At 45.7% G+C, this 18,582-nt stretch overlaps 1 protein-coding gene across 6 annotated transcripts in view; it reads left to right on the forward strand.

The window, feature by feature from the left end:
• The first annotated feature begins 6,000 nt into the window (after positions 1-6,000).
• The window catches only part of LOC147616826 (uncharacterized), a 50,448-nt gene continuing 37,866 nt past the window's right edge, over positions 6,001-18,582 (forward strand). For 2 of the 6 annotated variants that reach the window (XM_086777882.1, XM_086777885.1), the window contains exons 1-4: positions 6,007-6,250; positions 6,514-6,601; positions 6,720-6,944; positions 17,756-17,861. In XM_086777882.1, coding sequence (XP_086634008.1) covers positions 17,834-17,861 — 28 coding nt within the window. In that variant the 5' untranslated portion in view covers positions 6,007-6,250; positions 6,514-6,601; positions 6,720-6,944; positions 17,756-17,833. Of the gene's footprint in view, positions 6,251-6,513; positions 6,602-6,719; positions 6,945-17,755; positions 17,862-18,582 lie in introns of all 6 variants that reach the window. The other 4 variants (XM_086777883.1, XM_086777886.1, XM_086777884.1 and 1 more) reach the window with 3 other exon arrangements.

Raw genomic sequence — 18,582 nt, forward strand, 5'->3', positions numbered from 1 at the left:
TTATCTTACCAAGAAAGTCATTGTTTTTAGATGTCCTTTTGTAGAGGATTCTATCTATCCTATGATGGAATATGATAGAATTTAATAAATATACCTATGTCAATTCCTCTGACATGTTTGATGGTTTACTGCCTATGCCTCCTGATCCTCGTTTGTTACAAGGGGAAAACTGATGCACCAACTTCTGATCAGATAGAAGATGTAATAAATTCTCAAAAAGATCAGCGTGATCAATGAGTAACCTTATGAGACTAAATGGGTTAAAAGCACCTCGTAGGATAGAAAATTGTCAACTCCTTTGTAAAGTATAACTAGATCCGGTGCTAAAACCTTTAGCAAATATTAATATCTTGACCTTCCGGTCAAGTACAAAAGATATACAAGCTTAAGAAAGATTTATATGGTTTGAAACAAGTCCCCATGGCTTGGTACCATAAGATTCAACTAGACAAGGATTTGAAAATAGTTCTACAGAAAGCACTTTATATGTCAAAAAGGACAAGCAAGATTTACTTCTTGTCATTCTCTATGTTGATGACATGCCGTTGTGTGATAGGAACCACTGAGGATTTGATTAAAGCTTTAAAGGCTAACCTCACCTTAAATTTTGAGATGTCAGATCTTAGTCTTTTGCACTACTACGGGTGTGAAGTTTATATAACAAGATGATGCTATAGTCATTAAGCAACTGCTCAAAAGGTTCAATATGGAAAGTTTCAAACCAATCTCTACACCAATATAACCTTATGTAAAGCTAAGTCTATAGGATCTTGGATAACCATTCGACATAACCACTTATGATCAAGATGTTGGATGCCTTATATATTTGTGCAACTCATGGCACTCAAGACCTTGGATGGTTTTATGCCAAGGGGGGTGATTTAGAACTGACGGCCTTCTCTGATTACAACTGGGTAGGTGATTACAACTGGGTAGGTGACTACGATACACAATGGTCCATATTTAAAAAACGATTCTTTCCTGGCAACTCATGCATATCTTGGCTAAGGAAGAAGCAACCAACTGTGGCAACATCATCTTGTGAAGCTGCGTGCATATCTTGGCTAAGCAAGAAGCAACCAACTGTGGCAACAACATCTTGTGAAGTTGAGTACAAAGCAACATTCATTATGGCAGTTGAATCTGTATGATTGAGAAGATTGATGAGAATCTTTGTGTCTCAAACATACACTCCTACTCTAATTCTCAATGATAGTTAAGTGTGTAATGGAAGTAGCCAAGAATCATGTCTTTTATGCTAAGACCAAGCACATTGAAGTGCACTACCAACAAAGAGAGACTCTATGTAGGTGAGATATTTGATCTATTACAGTACACATGATGATGTGGCAAATATTATCACTAAAGCCTTATCACATGAAAAGTTTGAGGCCTTCCGTAAAGCTTAGGGCCTTATACCTTTCAGAGACTAGTCTATAATCTCTATAAATGTCACATTTGTACTATAGGGGGTTTGTTAAATATTTATGGTAGTACTTCAGGGAGGCCATGTGTGGATATACTATGGCCACTTTTGTCCCACTAAGTTTTTCCCCATTGCCATTAGGTGTGAACGGACACCTTAAGGCTAGCTAGTATATAAGCAACCACATCCATTGTTTAAGGTTGCTACTCATTTTTACTTTCTCCTTTTATACTTGCAGAGAGCTTCATCTCTCTCCCCTTTCTCTCTCACACTCTACACCCTTTTGTTCTTCTCATTATGTGGGAGTTCAACTCCATTGTAAGCCAACAATTTGTGCAAGGAAAGTATTAGTTCAATAGAACACGCTCAAATCAAAGTTTAAAAATGTTTTTCTCTAGAAAAAGACACTTCAGGATCATCTTAGTCACAAGAGAGTCTCATATCCCCCTTTCCAGCTTCTAATTAAGGTTAGTTTCTTGAAATTGGTAGGGCTTAATGTATATTGCACTCCTCTAATGTATTACATTCACATCTTTTTTTTATGTAGGTTTCTTGATTCTTTGGATATGTCTTTGTTATGTATCTTTTAGCATTGAATTCCATTAATCGATGGATTAATTTTTTATTTGAATTTTTTTTGGGTTAAAGGAAGGTCAAAATGCCACACTAGGCCTTCCTTTTTCATGGGCACACTAAAAACAAAACAAAAAACCTCAATTACAAGCTTTAGCACACTTGATAATACAAGTTGGTAAAGACAAAGAATTCTATCTCAAAAGCATGTGAAAAGTAAGATTGGCAATGTGGTATATTCTACCACATCATGGATAAAATGATGTCTTTGTACATTCATACAGACTAGAGAAGTATACATTAAGTTTTACTTAAGCAAATGAATTGTTTTTTATGTATCCATTAATGTCCTCTCATGTATTTAATCATCCAAGGTAATATTTCAAAGTTTATCTTGTGTGTTACATGTGCATACATTGGCAAACATGTGTGCACATGGGCACACGCACACACACACACACAAACATAGAGAGAGCACATGCATGTACGTGTATGTAGGTATGTATGCAAGCGTGTATGTATACATCTAAATATCATCCATACACATCTTTGCATGCATAGTTACATACTCATTCATGCACATGCATGCATATGTGTGAACGTGCTCTCTCTCTCTCTCTCTCTCTCTCTCTCTCTCTCTCTCAATATACTAACACAACATGCTCCTACGAACAATGGATCAAACAAGAGCTCTGATACCAATGAAAGAAAGTGACATCTTGGTAAGCTCGAGATGAGCAAAATTAGCCTAAGATTAAAGAAAGCTTGAGAGATTAGCACTAGGAGCACTAAAAAGTAAAGTGTAATGATAGTCCAAAGATATCAAAAGGTGTCAAAAGGTATATCAAGGTACAATAGTCCTAGAGGACATGCCTTTTATAGTCCCCCCAAGGCCCATGTGCCTTAATCCCACATGTAAATGATCCTAACCCCATGTGCCTAAGCCGATCCCATGTGCATGTGCATCCTCAATACACTTTGTTACACCATATACCCATTATTAGGGTGTGTTTGTAGCAAAGTTCACTTATTTTCTCACCATTTTCAACAACAGACCCCTAGTTTTTTGTTTGGCCTATATTTGTTTTTGCTGGTGTGGGACCTCTCTTTGGAACTCCCTATAACTTTTCCCACGTTGCGCTACTAGCTGACCATGGGCTTGGGGGATAGGGTGAGGGTGAGGGTGAGAGTGGGTAATAGCCCTATGCCATTAAAAGGGAAAGGGAAGGAATTTATCACAGCTCCTAGTTACTATTTTTGTCCTCATTGAAATTCTTTAGGACAATCCTACATTTGAAACTAAGCTTTGGAAGAGGTGGGAGCTACTCAATAATATGGACTCTCTTGCATGTTCCCTATGTGCCTCTTGCATGTTCCCTATGTGCCATCACACGTGGAAGCTCTTTAACCTCACAGTTGCACCCTTCAATAATTAGATTGACTTCTAAACCTTACTTAGCAAGCTGAGCCCCCCTTTTCTCAACTTGACTTACATAGTTTTTTGTTGAACTTTGCAAGCGAAAATGTCTTGTTTACGTTACTTGAATTTCCCAATCAAATTTGGTGGGAAAGTTTGCACGCGAGACAAAACAAGCCTTATATAACTCTAATTTAGCTCTTAGAAGGTTTGGATATATCGATGTAATGCTAGTAAAATAATGTCCTTTAGTGCATTTTTTAAGGCTCAAATTGAAAGAGACTAGGTGAAATTTTGTATGCCTTGATTGATATTTTGAAAATTTTAGTCATGAAACAGATTGATGTGATAGAAAACCTCTCCTTGTTGTTGGGAATGCTTTTTTCTGGAATTGTATGAATGAACATAAAAGCATTTTATGCTAAACGAGCTGTGTTGACCTTGGGAGAGGAGGTCTCGAGTTCAGCCCACAAGCCCCCATTAGGATTGTGGCAGCTGTGCAACTACAAGTTGTAAAACCCTTGAGTGGGAAGGCCAAGCTTTTCTTTGAAGTAGGTACCAAAACACTTACCACAATTAGAGGATTTACTCATGGGGTACAAAATGATCTTTGAGGAGGACGGCATGTTTTTAGGGTTACCTTTTGATGGGCAGTATGCCTTAAAAAATTAACAGCAAGGAGTTTAATTTTAATGCCTTTTCTTTTTGCATGCCTTTAAAAGTGACAACAAGGAGCTTAATTTGAATGTTTTTTCTTTTCGCAATTAATTATTAATGGGCTTTCGATTTTTTAAAAGTTTTTAATGCTTGAAATGCCAAAACAGGCATGATAACCATATAAAAGCAAGCGCGTTGAAAGCCTTTGCACATGGGGGAGTTTCAAGGCCCACGTCCACGTTAATGTGACGTGGCTAGCCGATTTGTGGAGCGTGTGAAAGTTGAGGAATTACCAAGTACAGCCACATTGATGACAGCCACATTCAAATCATAAGCAGTGAAAGCCTTTGCACCACTAAACAAATAGGAACGATGAATTATTTATTTCCATGTGCAAAAAACTACCTTTCTGGTCTACTTTGTATTAAGCACAACTTACTCCCCTCTCACTGTAGCCAAACGAGAGTGAGAAAAGGGGCTAGGGAGAAAGGAGGATTTTTGAAACTCCTTCACAAACCCCTACCTGCACTACTCCTTTAGTAACCCCTCCCTGCTCTACTCCTTCTCAAACCCCTACATTGAAGGTATAATTTTTCAAGCTTTGGGTCATGCTTGGGTTCACACTTGGGAAAGTATTTTTGTTGTATGGCCTAACCGCAACAATGCGTGGGTCACCTACAAGTGACATTTTTTTTCGACTAGCTTTCACAAACCCTTGCGTGCATTACTCCTTTAGTAACCCCTCCCTGCTCTACTCCTTTTTTAAACCCCTACATTGAAGGCATAATTTTTCAAGCTTGGGTCATGCTCGTGTTCACGCTTGGGAAAGTACTTTTTGTTATATGGCTCGATCGTAACAATTCATGGGTCACCTACTTGTGACATTTATTTTTTTCCCGACTGGCCTTCACAAACCCATGCATGCACTACTCCTTTAGTAACCCCTCCCTGCTCTACTCTTTCTCAAACCCCTCCTCCTTTAGTAACCCCTCCCTACTCTACTCCTTCTCAAACCCCTCCATTGAAGGTATAATTTTTCAAGCTTGGGTCATGCTTGGGAAAGTACTTTTTGTTGTTTGGCCCGAGCGTAGCAATGCGTGGGTCATTTACTTTGTGACGTTTTTTTTTTCAACTGGACTTAGGCCCAAGATCCTCCCATAGTTACCATTTTTTCATTACCCGTTAGGTGCTCCTTCCCAAACCCCTACATTGAAGGTATATTTTTTCAAGTTTTGGTCATGCTTGGGTTCACGCTTGGGAAAATACTTTTTGTTGTATGGCTCGACCGCAACATGCGTGGGTCACCTACTTGTGACAATTTTTTTTGGTTTTTTTTTTTGCGACTAGCCTTCACAAACCCCTACTTGCACTACTCCTCCCTACTCTACTTCTCAAACCCCTACATTGAAGGTATAATTTTTAAAGCTTGGGTCATGCTTGGGTTCATGCTTGGGAAAGTACTTTTGTTGTTTGGCTTGACCGCAGCAATGTGTGGGTCATCTACTTGTGACGTTTATTTTTTTAAAATTTTTTCCCAACTGGTTTAAGGCCCAAGATCCTCCCATAATTATCGTTTTTCACTACCCATAAGCACATTTCACCGTCCATAGGTGCTTTTTTCTCCCCGCTTGGAAATTGGATTGCCTTACCTTGGCATGATGCATTACATGTAATATTGTCAGGCCATTTAAAAAAGAACAGTGAATGTCACGGGCGCATAGTTGAGTTGGTAGAACGGTTGGGTTCGGCGAGAGGACCCAAGTTTGATGCCATCAGGGCTACGAGACTTGAGTATGTGTGTGTTCATATATCGATCTCCCTCACAAAAAAAAAAAGAACAGTGAAACAATGTTTGAGGAAAAAAACTGTCGCTTAGGAAGTTGAAATTTTGTCTTAAAGGGTTAGCTAAGATACTGCAGCCCCCCCAGGGCCCAGGCTCATGATGAAAGCGGGTCCCGCGTCCAGCTTTGCATCGACGCCATTTCATCAATTTTCCGCTTCGATGCGAGAAAAACTGCAGTATTGCAAAAACCTAATTCTGCCTGATGTTGCTCTGCCTACCCTTGCCCCTTTGCTTCCCCTTCCGCCATAGCGCTCTGCAACCTCTCTTATTTCCCTCTGGACGGACGTCAAGAATATCGCGCTGTTTAAGCTATCGTTTGCGGGAGCTGCCAGAGGTATGGCTGAATGTTTCGAATGTGGAGGAGGTCAGATAGTCAGGGGTTCCCCCCCCCCCCCCAAACAAAACACAGACACAGGGACATTACACACGACCCACCAAATCACTGCCTGTCCTCCTCCTCCTGGTTCACATTTCTGGCTTTGCTTGCAGTCTAGGGCTGGCACACAGTCTTTTGAGACAAAATATTTACTTTTAAATGCGACGGAACTGCAGCTAGAGTTCCGTCAAGTCTCACTCTTGGACTTTGCCCTGTCGCAGGGCAAAGCCAAAGAGAGGACGGCCTTCGGCCAGCTTTGCCAGTCTCGTCCAGCGGTGCCTTCAAGTTGCTGTCTCCTGATTCAAATTTGTATGAGTATCTTTCTTTGAACGTTGTGTTGGATCTACAGTGTACAGTTTTTAGTGTCTACTGCATTCTGGTTGTACTAATTGATTGCGGGACTCATCTAATCATGGCTTTGACATAGCAAAAGCAACAGCCACCCTGGCAAATTCAGATCTAAATCGGCAGGTCTACTGGTTTGGAAGGATTATCTTCATTCAAGTTTGTCATCAAATCTGTGGCACCCCGGAGCCTCTGTTTGGATGCATAAGATTTCCTGTTGGAAAGGCATGCCTATAGGTTTACCGGATTGCCATCACAGTGGGTGACCTTCTGATGCTTCAGGTTTACTGCGGCTCATGAAAGTCAGGTCACTCATTCACCTATCTATTAGTCTTGTGTTGCAATGGTGACATCGTTCCCTTTGTAGATCACTCTAGCACTAGATGGTGCGAGGTTCTTTATAAATGGATGCCCATTGAATCTTTGGCACATGCTAGTGGATCAGTTTTTGCATCATTTTACAGCGCACAGTTTATTTTGTGCATTACAGAGATGGCAGGTTGAATATTGCCTTTTCGTTGTTGCAATTGAGGGCAAGTTAGAGCTCACCCATGGTGGTGACTTGGCCTATGTTAATGACATCAGCTTCAACACTCTAATGCACTTGTCATGCTAGGGTTACTAGTTAAGGATAGGGTTTAGGAGAGGAATCAAGCCATGTTGTTGTGACCCTAACAAGAATAGTAAGAAATGTAAGTTTTACAGAGACTTCTTCTTGAGACTCTCTGAGGATGGATACTTTGAGATTGCGAGAGACATACAGGGAGAGGTAGATGATGAGGGGTGCTATATGTTTAGCTACCTGGCCTACTATGAGATTCCCTTGCCTTGTGCGAGAGGGATTTTGGCCCACTTGCACAGAGATACAGTATCAGGATCAGAGATGCCTTGGCTTGTACTTGATGGAGCTCAGACGACACGGGGATGTACTGAGATAGCATGTTGAGATATAGACCCAGCCTCGACAGGACACCTCTCAAAGAGCCATCATTGATTTCTTCGCGGTGGTGAGATCCACATTAGGGTCCACGGTCCACCACCGATACATGTGCCTTTGCTCCAACATTAGAGCTCACCACCCATATCCGCGCTTTGACTCAGCGTCCTGTAGGACCTCTCAAAGAGCGAGCTTGATCTAGCCTACAAGCCATACGCTCTTGAACTAGAGTACTGCGGCCCTCCATCCGACAGAGGCAAACCCAAGAGACTCTTCGTCGATATGACATGCTCCCATCATAGAGACTTGACATTCCCTCTGCCATCAAATCGGTTCTAGCCGAGGTGCATATTGGCATTGGTTGATCACAATATCTCACTCTACATAGGATCATCTGCAAATTACATGTACATACACTAGTGTTAGATGTTAACTTTTTACCTTTTTTTTTTTCTAGTTCTCTATGGCTCGATATATCTATGGTACCATTGTATCACTTTTGGTTTCATAGACCTTGGGTTCTTTCGTAGACTTTCTTTATTTCCTCCGCCCCCCTACTCCCTCTCTCTCTTCTTTTTTATTGACTATTTTTCTTGATTTAAAGATGTATTTCAATCTAATGAAGGTGTGTGTGTGTCTACACACACACACACACACACACACACACACATATATATATATGTTCAATCTTTTACCCCTTGGTTGGTTGCGTTAAAAAACTTCTCAAACTAAGAAAGAAGACCTACTTGCCTTGATATTTTAGTTGCACGGGTTTACATTTGTTGCGTTATGTGCTTTTGCACTTTCATGATAGGGACCTGTTAGAAGTCATCTCCTGTCCAGTTTTATACACCAGGGCCTTTGTTGTGGGTGTGCCCGCCCTTATGAGGTGTTTTCCCATTTTTCCCCACTCTCCGTATTTTTCCCCCATTTTTTCCCATTTTTCTGTGGCTTGGGATGCATCTCTGAGTTGGCAGGAGGATCTATATGCTGGCCGACTACATCTGATATGTGTATTGGAGCTGGCCGACTGTATTTGATCAGTCGTGGACTCCTCAGAGTTGGCCGACTGGGTGCATGCTGCTGGCCGACTGCATATGCAGTCGTGGAGCCATTTTTCAGCAGGCCGACTGCACTTGTGGGGGCATATAAATAGGCCCCCACCCCCATACCACTGATTGTATCATATCTCGGGATCTTCTTGTGTATATAGAGCAGAGTTACACGCCTACATCTGTCTCTCTCTTGTGTTGTTTTTCTGCCTGCGTTTTTTGCTTTTGCTCGTGTTCCCAGATTTGGTCATCATCTCCGCTGCATATTCTGACATGGTATCAGAGCCCTAGGCTCTAGATAGGTCTTGGGATTTGTGTGAGCAAGAGGGGGCTGTTTTGTGGCTGATTGGTGGACTGTTTTGGGCTGATCGGGAAGAGGAGAAGCAAGAGGAAGGCGGGTTGATTTGCTGGACAGCCGCTTGCAGGTATCAGTTCTTCTTTGTTCCCACCCACCCACCCTTTTCAGAGTACATCCCCGCGATGGCAGATCTGTATGAGATGGCCGAGAGACATGTGAAGATCCCGACACTCCCCACGTTCCCGGTGGACCGTCAGTTGGACGGGAGCAACTACGGCATATGGAAGGTGATGATGGAATCCGTTCTGGAGTCCTACGATCTCGCCGATTTTGTCGTTGTTGGAGTTCCACGGCCGGAAGTGGAGGAAGGGGAGTTACCGTCAACCCGAAAGGACCGAGAGGCCCAGACGCAGATGTGGGATCGCGTCAACGCCAGGGTCCGTTCGTTTATTTTCCTTAATTGCACACCACAGGTAATTAATCATGTAAAGCACATGACGCTGGCCAGAGGTGTATGGCAGCATTTGGCCTCACTTTACAACAGGGTATCGCCAATGAAGAGGATTTCCTTGGAAGTACAGATGCGGGTTATGAGCCCTGCAAAGTCGTCGACGATGCGGGAGCATATTAACAAGCTGCAGGCTCTTCAGCAGGAAGTTCTCCAGGCTGGGAAGGAGATATCGTCAGAGGACATGGCTATAACGTTGCTGTCACATTTGCCCTCTTCGTACTCAGCATTTTACTCGTCTTTGATTACCAGTGGTAGGCTCAGCACCATCACATGGGAGGAGATTGTGCCCATGATCCTGGACCAGGAGGAACGATTTACGAACCCTCCTCAGGGTGGAGGTTCGGAGGCCTTTACTGGCCAACGGTCGAAAGGCCGTAACTCGGGCAAAGGGAAGGCTTCATCGGAGAAGTCTTCTGAGAAGATGTCCGACGCTGACCGCGAGAAGCTAAAGGCAGAGAGGACCTGTAATGATTGTGGCGAGAAAGGCCACTACTGGAGGCAGTGTCCCAAGCGGAAGAACGAGAAGGGTGAAGATTCCTCAGCAATCATGAAGACTCCGGCTTTTGTGCACCTGGAGGTGATGGACACCGATGCTTCATTTTCTTCAGGCAGGGAGGAGATTGGAGGACTCTCCGCAACGGATACTCGGGAGTGGATTCTCGATAGTGGTGCTTCCAGGCACATGACTCCTTCCCGTTCCGGTTTACAGGATCTCTGCAGGCTTTCTGGTCATATTCTTACTAGGGATACGTCCACTATCCCAGTTCACAGTGAGGGCAGGTTGGAGATAGTTCCCGATGGCAGAGAGGGGAAGCATTCCTCCCAGGTGTTGTATGTTCCGGCACTTGGTTTTCATCTGTTGTCAGTGCATCAGGTTTGCAAGACTGGCGTACGGGTGGAGTTTGATGAGCATTTTGTTGCTCTCCGGGACAAAGCAACAGGCCAAGTGGTTTGGGAAGGCGGAGTGGAGAATGGAGTCTACAGGCTTTCAGCACTCTCTCTCCCAGGTCCTCAAGATTGTGATGAGTGGCAGTGTGGTAATAGCTACTCAGGTGTGGATACGCTGCAGGTGCGGGCTTTGCGGGACCAGATGGTGGATAGCGTACCAATAGATGGCAGCAGTTGGCAGGAACTTTCCAGTACTGAGGTTGGTAGTTCTTGTGTTCGTGAGTCAGAGGAAGCTGAACAGGTCACTTATGCTCTGATGTCTCGTAGTGTTCGGGACATAGAACTTCCAGTAGTTGAGGATGTTCTTTCCACGGGGACCTTTCGGAAAGCGAGGTAGGTGACAGGTGCTTACTTGCAGAAGGAGGTGGTTTCTCCAGGCTTTGTGGTTCCGGATTCAGAGGGGGTTGTTGACAGGTTTCATCAGGTTTCCAGGACTTGCTTGTGCACCGTAACAGGTGTTGATCCTTGTGAGCAGTGTGATGTCTCAGTGATTCAGAAGCTGTATGGTTCATGGATCTGGTTGATGGACACCGGATTGGACGGGAGCTTCCTGATGAGGCAGTTGAGCTCTTGGTTGCAGATGTCTCTTTGGGAGGCAGGATTGCGTTTCCTGTGGTTTCTGCGACATGCGAAGGATCAGAGACTCTTGTACACAGGAGGGGGATTGTTGGATGGAGTTCGACTCCACGGTTGGAGTGACTCGGTTTGGGGAGGAGATCCGGACACGAGGAGATCTACTTATGGCCCAGGAGCAGTTTTACGGAGCAGGAGGAGGTTGCATGGCAGGTTTGGGCTTCCACTGGAGGAACCCTTGGTCATCCAGAGGCACTTTGTTCGTGAACAGATTGTTGCTGATGACATCTTGCTGGAGTTCTGTTCGACGGAGGACAGTACGGTGGACCTCTTCACGAAGTCGCTCTCAGGATTTGCTCAGGCGGCACCCCAGCTCCCAGTGGTTGGTTACACAGCCAGGAGCTGAGAGGGGGTGTTAGAAGTCATCTCCTGTCCAGTTTTATACACCAGGGCCTTTGTTGTGGGTGTGCCCGCCCTTATGAGGTGTTTTCCCATTTTTCCCCACTCTCCGTATTTTTCCCCCATTTTTTCCCATTTTTCTGTGGCTTGGGATGCATCCCTGAGTTGGCAGGAGGATTTATATGCTGGCCGACTACATCTGGTATGTGTATTGGAGCTGGCCGACTATATTTGATCAGTCGTGGACTCCTCAGAGCTGGCCGACTGGGTGCATGCTGCTGGCCGACTGCATATGCAGTCGTGGAGCCCTTTTTCAGCAGGCCGACTGCACTTGTGGGGGCATATAAATAGGCCCCCACCCCCATACCACTGATTGTATCATATCTTGGGATCTTCTTGTGTATATAGAGCAGAGTTACACGCCTACATCTGTCTCTCTCTTGTGCTGTTTTTCTGCCTGCGTTTTTTGCTTTTGCTCTTGTGTTCCCAGATTTGGTCATCATCTCCGCTGCATATTCTGATAGGACCATAGTTGTTATGAGGCATGCCTTTAATGGTTAGTGACGTACGAGGTTTTTGAGGCGTTAAAGGCATCCACGGTCAGCAAAATTTCTTGGGGCCCGTGACGGGGACTTTAAAGACCCAAGGCAGCCCCTCTCACACATACGCTCTCTCTCCCTCCCTTAAGCCTTTCTCAAGACCCAAACACACTTTTTGTTTTGGTTGAAGTCTATTTATATTTATGTTACAATAAGCAGTCTGTAGAAAGAGGACATGCAACTACAACATCAAAAGATAGCAATGTATGACAAGTATGTTGGGTAATCTAGATCAAGGGCACGTAGACAATTGAAGAATGATTGTTGCAGAGACGCCCGGAAGAAGTGGTATTTAGTTGGAGGTGGATCACCAAATAATCTATGGTTTTCGTCTTTCCATAGAGTCCAAAGTGCCCAGTAGCGAACCCAAGTGAAAAAAAGATCATACCCCTACCTAGCAGGGAGAACTCCAAATAGCCAGTAAAGCTTGCCAAAGGAAGCACTAGGGAAGTGTGCCTGGCAGCTTGCAGAAGCTATTGAAGAAATTGCAAGAAATCACACAGTCTTAGGGCAATGCCAGAAGAGATGGGCCATGGACTCCCACGGGGCCATACATCTGTGACAAGTTGATGGACCAACGTGTCTGCGTGCCAAATCCTGTCCAACTGGGAAAACCCCGCCATAAGAAAGCTCGTTGACGAAGCAGCAGTTTGCAAGCCCAAACATGCCGCAATCTTCTTCGCCACCAACATGCATCACGAGTCATAGACCAAATGCGATTTACATGATTTGAAATCCAAGGGGGTGGGAGCAAAACCTTTTACAACTTGACTACCGTAACATTTGCCAACAGCAAACGGACGACAGTCTGTTTCTGTTAGAATGCGCAGTAGAAGACTAACGCACGTAGGAGACGCATCACCATCAAGCTCCACGAACACCCCCAACGGGCACTGCAGCATCCCTCCACCGAGCTCTCATCTCTCGGTGAGCTGCCTTCCAAAACACTGGCCGGAGGAGATGATTATGACAAGGTGCCACTCTAGCCTATATATGGCTCTTCTACTTCCCATGCTTCCACTTATTGGATAATCCAAGGCACCTTCTAGCCATAGATCACAAGCTCGAAATCGCCAACCTTCCAACACCCTCCTTCGATTCGAGCTCCGCAAGCCATCGAGGCGTGAGGGGGTTGCCCAGGACACCACACGCCTGAGCCGCCTAGGACCACACACGCTCGGGCTTTGATACCATGTTAGAATGCGCAGTGGAAGACTAACGCACGTAGGAGAAGCATCACCATCGAGCTCCACGAACACCCCCAACGGGCACTGCAGCATCCCTCCACCGGGCTCCCATCTCCGGGTGAGCTGCCTTCCAAAACACCGGCTGGAGGAGATGATTATGTCAAGGTGCCAGTCTAGCCTATATATGGCTCTTCAACTTCCCATGCTTCCACTTAATGGGATAATCCAAGGCACCTTCTAGCCATAGATCACAAGCTCGAAATCGCCAACCTTCCAACAGAATCATCATAGTAGAGGGCCCAGTCCTTGAGGCGATGCGTAACCTCAAGACGGGGTATCGGTTGGAAGTCCTGGAGTATCTTGGAAAGTGCATGCCAAAGGGAGCAATAGTGCAGGCCCAATCCAAACTGTCTGATTGTTGTTGTAAAAGACAATGCATTTCTTGCATCATCAAGCACATCACCCATAGTATGGATCCCTTTTGACTAAATAAAATATGAACGTTTGGGCTACTACAAAGCCAGTGGAAGTGCAAACACCTTCGACCAATGCAAGCTCTCAGCATGCAGAGAGTTCCCATGAAGAGTGTCCCGTCCAGTCCATTTAAGATGAGAGAGAATGTGTTTCTAGTCAGAAAGCATATGGGCCACAAAAGGGCATCTTAACTTTGCAATCAATGTGTCCAAGAAGGAAATCCCACTAAGTTGGCCGCCAGTGGCGAAAGGCATCACTAGGCAAATGTGAGAGCAAATGGTGCATCATGACAGCCCAGGGCTGATCACCTTGCATGAACTCAAGCATAATTTTCCCCTTGTGTGCCATAATGTGAATGTGGATATTGAGAATATTAAGTTCCCCATGCATCTTCGGCGAACAGAGATGCTCTATGGAAAGTAACCTAAGGCCCTTACGGCCATGCTGCGACCGCCAGAAAGTCTTTGTAATAGTAGACATGAAGCGGGCTACGTCTTGCTTGCCAAACATCATCAGAGGCAAAAAGAAATGTATATATGCAACCAAGATCGATTAGACTAAGCGCAATAGGACATGCAATGGCCAAGTGGCTAACTTCGAATATTTCAATTTCTGTTTCAGCTTAGTAAGCACCCATTCCGTTTGTTGACGTCTAGTGACTGTCCACCCCAAAGGGTAACCAAGATGTTGCACAAGTTCCGTAGGTGGAACAATCGCCAGAATGTTATGCCAGTCTTTCGCATGCAATGGCAGAAGCCTAGATTTTTGAAAATTCACTTGTAGGCCAGCTGCCAGACCATACAACGATAAAGCATTCATGAGTTAGCATACGCTTGTGTAATCATAGTCTTTCTTCCATGCATCTCTAAGCCATGTAAGCTACCTATAGCAATAGGGTGATCCATGTATTGAAGCATCGAATGTGTAGCAAATATAACGCATTGAGAGGACAACTTTGACGTACTGATCGACAGAGAGTCCATTCATTAGAGAGATCTCCAGATAGAATGCATGCTGCTTTACTATCACGGTACATCCAATATATGGTGTTGCATTTTTTTGCCGAATCCCAGCAATTTCATAGTTTGTGAGATGAAATCCCATTGTACCGTGTCAAATGCTTTGGCAATGTTCACTTGGAGTAAGAGTACATCCTGCTGAGTATACTTAGCAGATTCTATCCCATGCATTGGCAATATTATCCATAATATATCTACGAGGAATGAACCCATACTGAGCAGGATGCAGGCCATCATGCAGAACACCTTTAATGCGATTAACCACCATCTTAGAAACCAGCTTATAGATAACAGGCATCAGCGTAATGGGTCTCCAGTCAGCAAATGATTTACACAAGTTCTTCTTAGGGAACAATTTGGCCAACCCGCATTGATCAATTGGCGCAAGACAGTGGCCTTTTGGATCAGTAGTGCTCCCACTCCGGCATGGAGCCCGGACCCCGGTTTTAGATGGATTCCTCCAGGCACAGCAGTGCGGTATTTGGGATGCCAGATTGGCCTAGATTTGTCACCTGAGCAGCAGATTGCCCCGCTTCTTCTGAGCATTCGGAAGAAGCTTTTGTATTGGAGTACAGCTCGACTATCCTTGGCTGGGAGGGTGGTGGTGGCAAATCAGGTGCTGTTAGCGACCATGTGGTACATTACGTCCTGCTGGATTTTCTCGAGTTCTTGCATCAGCCAGGTACAGAGGCTGATCAGGAACTTTCTGTGGTCTGGGCGGGACGGTCAGCCAGCTCGGGCAAAGGTTGCATGGGCAGTTATTACACTTCCGCTGGCTCAGGGAGGTTTGGGCATTATAGATCCAGTCGATCAGAGTAGAGCCTTATTGGGGAAGCTTATTGTTCGGGGGTTGCTTCCAGGCGCTGAGCCTTGGAAAGAGCTCCTCTTGCAGCGGCTGCAGGCTCGGGCGTCCCCAGCAGGGGGCACTTGGGCACCAGAGATTCGCTGGATCTTCATAGAGATGAGGAGGACAGGCCTCAGTAGAGGATGGGAGGACAGATTTGCTTTGAGTATCCTGAGAGCTTGGGAGCTGCTGAGACCGGGGCTCTCTCAGCGACCTCCTTCTTGTGTTGAGGAGCGGGCCAGACAGCCGCTCATCTGGAGCCCAGCGGTTCGCACGGAGCAGGGTCATATGTTGGGTTCTCGGCCTCGTCTAGCCTGGGGACCTTTAGCGGTAGGCCCAGCTCGTAGTTTTGGAGACTGGCAGGCCTTCTGCAGTCTCCCAGAGGAGATCCAGGTGGAGAGGCTGAGTCACTTCAGAGGGGGGTTGATTATGAGGGATGATATTCAGGAGGCACTCACAGAGGAGTGGTTCACGCCTCGAGCCAGTGGCCCCACGGTGGATGGGAGCCTTTACACAGTTGGAGATCCTGATTGCAGTCAGAGCTTGCACTGAGGATGGCAGTTGCCTCTACTATGAGATTCAGGATGAGGGCAGACTCCAAAGAGTGGAGGTGGAGTCGCCTTTGGTTGCAGAGTGCACCTTTCAGAGGATTCGGGTAGTGGCCGCCGCTTCTCGGAAGTGGCATATTGACCCCGACCCTGTTGATGTGCTCCCGGATTGGCGCATATGGGCATATGCAGCGCGCCCCTTGGCCCGGCTACAGTGGGACCCCGGGGAGTACGAGTGGCATGATCCTTATGCATCCCTTGAGGCCACAGAGATTACCTTTTTCCAGTATACTGTTCGGCTGGGGCGGCATATTTTGACGGCGAGGAGGACGGTCTCTCCAGCGGCAGCGGGGCATTGGCGGCTACAGGGACTCTCACAGGAGTTCCTGGAGGATTTTTGGGCTCGGCTCTGGGCTAGTCGACATGCCCGCAGGATCTCGACTTTTCAGTGGCTGGTCGCCCACAGGGGCTCAGCAGTTGGCACTTGGCTTGTTTACAGCAATCTTCAGGCGGCCTGCGTCCGATGCGGCCACCCTATGGAGACACAGAGACATTGCCTTTGGGATTGCCCTCAGGCGCAGCAGATTTGGCTGCGGATGCTGCGTATTCTGGCTCCCCTCTCTCCAGAGGGTATGTTTACGTGGGGTGCCGCTGCTTGGTCGACCTCGTTAGGGCCTGCGATGGGCTATGAGATGGAGCAGGGCAGTCAGGCCATCAGATTTATTAGGGGCCAGCCTCGCCTGGTTCCGGCACCGGATTTCTCGTCCGCCAGTTGGACACAGGAGAGGGATTTACGATGGGAGCTCCTCAGCAGCCTCACCATCTGGTTCACCTGGAGGGCCCGGTGCTTCACGGCCTTTGAGGGGAGATTGGAGCCACCAGCAGAGACTGTACGAGGGATTTGGCAGGAGTTGATCCACACCCTGCGAGGACAGTACGACCGCATCCGGGGAGACTCGGATGAGGCGATCTTGCGGCGCCAGGCCTTTCACACCACTTGGCGCTGTGGCCCCTTCTACACCTTACACACGGGATTCCCCCGTTGGCACTACAGGCCACCTGTTTGGCTCTTCCCCCCCCCCCCCCCCCCTATTGTATGATTTAGCCTCTCAGTCCTTTGTGCGGATGTTTGTATTTTGCAGCACCTAGGGAGAGTCTCCCGGCTGCCTTGCTGTATTCACTGCTCTTTTTCTCTTATGAGAGCAGGAGAGATTTTTTGTAGCCCTACGGGCGTTTTTTATATAACTAATGAAAGGATCTTTTCTCGGGAAAAAAAAAATTTTTTGACCAACCCTTTTTTCCAAGTTACCGGCATTTGCTGAGTTTCCCAAGCATAATTAATCATATGTAATAATGCAGGCGAAAGGGCATCCCAATACGCAAGGAAGAACTCTACAGTGAGACCATCCCAACCCGGGACTTCCATTTATCACATGACTCAATCATATATCACGTTCCAAACGCTCTAAAAGTTGACATGTCATCTCATTCTGCACTTATTTATTTTGTAAGACTTGTGTGATGTGGACTTGCATCTTTTTATTGACCACAAACACTCATGAGATCTGTCTGGAAGAATTCCAGCAGATTTGCCAGTAGCATATAGGTTGTAAAGATCGATACTGTGACTTGTTGTGAGTATTTTTTAGTAAGTTGTTGAATATTTGTGCTGTGCAGAAATAAGCTGTACTGATATGATTTTGAATTCTTGTTTTGAAAAATTTTATAGGTTGGGGGTTGCAAAGAAGGTTTCTATTTTGTGGAGGAGACTTTGAATTCTTTATAATGCTCTTGTTTTAACAGAGCTATGGAAGCAAGCCATTCTGTATCTTCAGGTGGGTAGTTTTCAATTTCCATTGCTTTTGTAAGTTGATATTTTTGGATCAAACCTTGAGTATGGTGCAACAATATAAGGTTTCTATTTGTGAGGAGGAGACCACAGATTCTCTATAATGCTCTTGTTTTAGCAAAGCTATGGAAACAAGCCATTCTGCATCTTCAGGTGGGCAGTTAAACAATTTCCATTGCTTTTGTAAGATGAAAATTTTGGATTAAACCCTGACTATTGTGCAACAACGTTTTGGTAAATTCTCCTTTTGACTCAATTGCCCAGCCATTCAGCCCCCGTCTCCTATTCATTCATATTGATGCTTATGGATTCTGGAAATATGACAATGTTTTGTGTGTGTGTGGTGGGGGGGGGGGGTGGGCGGGGGGGGTGCGGGGTGGTCTTCTTTGCTTACAATTGATATTTGTTGCCCAGGTGTGCCTTTTTTCCAAGCCTCTATGCATGACTGTTTGTAGGGAGTGTGAGATCTGTATGACAAAAGAGCTGGTTAAATTTGCTGATAGAAAACCTTCTTAGTCTCATTGGTTACCCTTCGATTTCTCTGTAAGCTTCCAGGATTGGTTTCTCAGGGCAGAAGGGGGGGACTGTAAACAAAAAGGGTCTCCACCTTTTGAGTTGTGATCTGAGAGGAAATGGGAGGGGGATACTACCACCACAAAGCAGGCACAAAGTGGTCGATGGTGCAAGTGTATACCCTGCTGGTCTTG

Source organism: Cibotium barometz, chromosome 38, assembly GCF_041138505.1.
Source record: "Cibotium barometz isolate CiBa-2024 chromosome 38, ASM4113850v1, whole genome shotgun sequence".
NCBI classification, from domain to species: domain Eukaryota; kingdom Viridiplantae; phylum Streptophyta; class Polypodiopsida; order Cyatheales; family Cibotiaceae; genus Cibotium; species Cibotium barometz.